This window comes from Myotis myotis, unplaced genomic scaffold (genome assembly GCF_014108235.1).
Source record: "Myotis myotis isolate mMyoMyo1 unplaced genomic scaffold, mMyoMyo1.p scaffold_m19_p_41, whole genome shotgun sequence".
In the NCBI taxonomy this organism is placed as follows: Eukaryota; Metazoa; Chordata; class Mammalia; order Chiroptera; family Vespertilionidae; genus Myotis; species Myotis myotis.
Window position 1 is genome coordinate 666784 of NW_023416348.1, and position 3482 is coordinate 670265.

The 3482-nt window shown below is 58.4% G+C and overlaps 1 protein-coding gene across 1 annotated transcript; it reads left to right on the forward strand.

The window, feature by feature from the left end:
- Window positions 1-707: 707 nt before the first annotated feature.
- On the forward strand, window positions 708-3482 carry LOC118655012 (F-box only protein 31-like). The gene is made up of 2 exons (XM_036306339.1): window positions 708-2078; window positions 3258-3482. The coding sequence occupies exons 1-2, from the start codon at window positions 708-710 to the stop codon at window positions 3480-3482; spliced, it is 1596 nt and encodes a 531-aa protein (XP_036162232.1).

The following is a 3482-nucleotide window of genomic DNA, read 5'->3' on the forward strand; positions in this document are numbered from 1 at the left end:
CTTCAGGGCCTCCTGCACTTCGGGAACCTGCTTCTCCTGCTCCCCCGGCTCCTCCAGCTCCCTCTCCTCGGCCCCCTGTTGGTTCTGGGGGCCCAGACTGGAAGGTTCCTCCTGCCCAGAGGGAAAAGGTGAGGATGCCTCACTGGGTGCAGGCCCCGGGGAGCAACAGACCTCGTATCCCTGCACCCCCACACGCAGTGAGGGGCCAAGAGCAGGGCAAGTGCAGACCCCAAAAGAGCAGGGACCCTCGGGGCAGGCAGCACCAGCCGTGCTGAGTGCGGTTCTCCCAGCACTGAAGGAACTGCGCTGGCCGGGCCCACATGGTGCTACGGGAGCCCTGCGCCCTCTCCACACTCGGGACCTTTAGGGGCACAGGATGCCCGCTCTCTGGATCAGCTCCTTGGCTGCCCTCTCTGACCACATGTAAAAGCCTCTTTTTTTAAAAGGACATAGAGATCAACCAAAGGACTTATATGCAAGATTATAGGCCTAACCAATGGACACGGACAACACGGGGCTGAGAGCATGAGTTCCCTCCCCCCACCAATAGGGGGTAATGTGGGGATATGGACACATAGGTAATAACTTAATCGACTGTGGTGGCTGGTAAGCAAGGAGGCATGGAGGAGTGCGCTTGCCTCTGCGGCTTGGGCTCTTCGCGGGGATGTGGGTGTCCTCAGGAGCGCCAGGGCCCGGCTGAGATGGCAATGGCCAAGGGCAAGTGGTGTCCTCAGAAGAGCCAGGGTCAGGCTGAGAAGGCAGCGGCCGAGGGCAAGCAGGCCCCAGCAGAAAAGCACCTCGAGGCGGACGCCGCAGCGGGGTGCTGGGTGGGGAGTGGAAGAATCGCGAGCCCCAGGCCGCCCCCGCACTGCTCGCTGCAGGACCTGCGGGTGGAGATGCTGGTGGTTATCTTGGCCTCGCTCCCCGTCACCGACCTGGCCAGCCTGGCCCAGGTCTGCACCAAATTCCGCCGCATCCTGCACATGGACAACATCTGGAGACGGCGCTGCCGGGAGGAGTTTGGCATTTGTGAAACCTTGCAGAATCTGGAGGCAGTAGGTACGTCTTACCGAGAAGTCTATGCGAAGCTGTTCCACCCAGACAGACACATTTTGGGTTTGTGGGGGCGAGATATTGAGCTCTATAAAACACTGCTGTATATAGTGGTGGACGTCTTAGGCATTACTGGTTGGACGTACAGGCCTTGTCTTAACACCCATGTGGACGGCCCAATGCAATTCAAGCCCGCGTTCCGAATCCGCCTGAGGGAGCGGAAATCAGCCACGGTGGAGTGCATGGAAGGCCGCCACCGCAGGCCCCACAGCCGCCGCCTGCAGATTCGGAAGGACAGGCTCACCAGCCAGTGCCAGAAGAGAGACCCCCGAAGGGATTCACCGACGCGGCTTAGGGAGGAATTCGGGCCGAAAGGCGCTGATATGGAATGTCACAGTGCGGCATCACTGCCTGACCTACCGCAGCCTCTACCTCCCGCCCAGCCACCCAGAGGACCTCAACAGGCCAGGCCTCTTCTAAGGCAAATGCGATCGGATCGCTTGGGCCTCATGATTTTCATGCTCAGCTTCCACGGGAAGTGTGCCAGGCTCACGCACATCACGGGAATGGCATCCCACATATTAGAGATCCACCTCACGCGCCGCATCCAGCTGCGAGATGGCGAGATCTTCCGCGACTTCCACGAGCTCTCCCGCCTGGTCCGGGAGATGGAGGAGCAGGTGCTCCGGGAACAGCAGCCGCAGCAGCAAGAAGACGGGACCGAGGAAAGCGAGGGCCATGGCTGGCAGAGCCCTGCCCAGCCCAGCGTCGGGGAATCCGGGGCTGCAGCTGCAGAGGAGCAGCCTGCCCCCTTTGTTCTGCCTGTGGGCGTGAGCCCAAGGGACCAGAACTACCCCCGGACCTGCAGGATGTGTTTCTATGGCGTGGAAACTGTTCCCGTATGTCCCTCAAACTGGCGCTACCCTGGAGTCGTCATCCTGTTCGATGAGAACCACTTGGGGTTCATCGATCTGGAGGAGAAATCCTTCATCCTGTTTGGCAGAGTCCAGAACACCTTCCAGAATGTGGAGGCAGCATCCCCGCAGGCCTTCCTGGAGATGCTCAAGAACATTCACCCCGACCACGTTTACCACCCGAGAGGATAGTTGATGTTTAGAGAGAGTGGGGGAGAGAGGGAAAGAAAGAAAGAATCGATGTGAGAGAAACACATCAGTTGGTTGCCTCCTGCCCAAGCCCGGAACAGGGCCAGGCTAGGTAGGGGCCAGCAATTGAGGTCGAAATAAACCTTAAACCAGTGGTTCTCAACCTTCCTAATGCTGCGACCCTTTAATACAGTGCCTCATGTTGTGGTGACCCCCAATTTCATTGTTACAAATTGAACATAATAAAAGCATAGTGATTAATCACACACAAAAAATAATAACTTAATCAATAAAAATATTTTAAAAATAAAAGAAATAGAAAATGTACATAGAACAGCAGTCAGGATACAGAATATCTGAACAACACTAGCAGCCAACTGACCCTGATCTTTACGGAACAACCATGGAATGGGCACAGGCAGCAGCACCGTCCTCCTCCTCCCCTCAGTCCTGTCAACCACCACCAAGATGGCCAGTGTCCCTGGGAGGCAACACCTGCCCCCGCTGCCAGCAGCGGCTGAGAATTGCTGGTCTGAGCTGCAGCTGAGCGAGGGAACTGGTCACCCAGGAATCACTGATCAATGACCAGGACACGGCTGTGATCCCGGATGCTCCCTCGGGCAGGCGGGGGTGCCAGGGGGACATGCGCTCTGGAGGGCCTACCTGCGTGGCCCTGGAGGGCCTCACGGTGTTGGCGATGTTAGACTGGAGTTCTCCCTCCAGCTCTTCCTTTTGGCTGTTGGCCTTGTCCTGGGTGAGTTGGGTCCCCAACTCTTCCAGCTGCAGAGCCAAAGACCCAGCCCGTGCCACAGTCAGGTCACAGAGTGAACTTGGCTTGAGAGCAAACCCCAAACCTGTCACCCCACGGGACACCTGGCCACTGGCTTGCCTGTCTATTCCGGACACCGCCCACTGTTACCTCTTTCCGGAGCTGCTGGTTCTCCTCCCTCAGCGTCTTTACTGTGCCCCGGAGGGCATGGGTATTCTCCTCCAAATCAGTGATCCGCGTGCAGCCTGAAGAGCAAAGTGGAGTCAGAGCCCAGCTTCCAGGGCCTCCACTTCCCCTCTCTGACTCTGGCCCCGAGAGGACCATCCCCCCAGACGGCCACCCCCCCACCCCGAGGCCAAGGTGTGAGGGCCGGGGATGGTCAGCTGGGTGTCGTACACAAGGTGCTGCCGCTGTTGGTTGTGGCCCCTGTGCTGGCTCAGCTGGGGGCCGGTAGGGGAGCCACCCAGAGCTTAAGAAGAAGGCAGGTGACCGTGGAGAGGCCAAAGCAGAAGTTCAAGACGGTGGAACTGCTGGAACCACTTTTTGCCAAGTTCTAA

Excerpts from the sequence above, each read along its gene's own strand:
- LOC118655012 (XM_036306339.1), top strand. The coding sequence starts at position 708 with ATGGCCAAGGGCAAGTGGTGTCCTCAGAAGAGCCAGGGTCAGGCTGAG. Across the intron at positions 2,079-3,257 it reads TCCAGAACACCTTCCAGAAT|ACGGCCACCCCCCCACCCCG; the intron begins GTGGAGGCAGCA and ends CCATCCCCCCAG.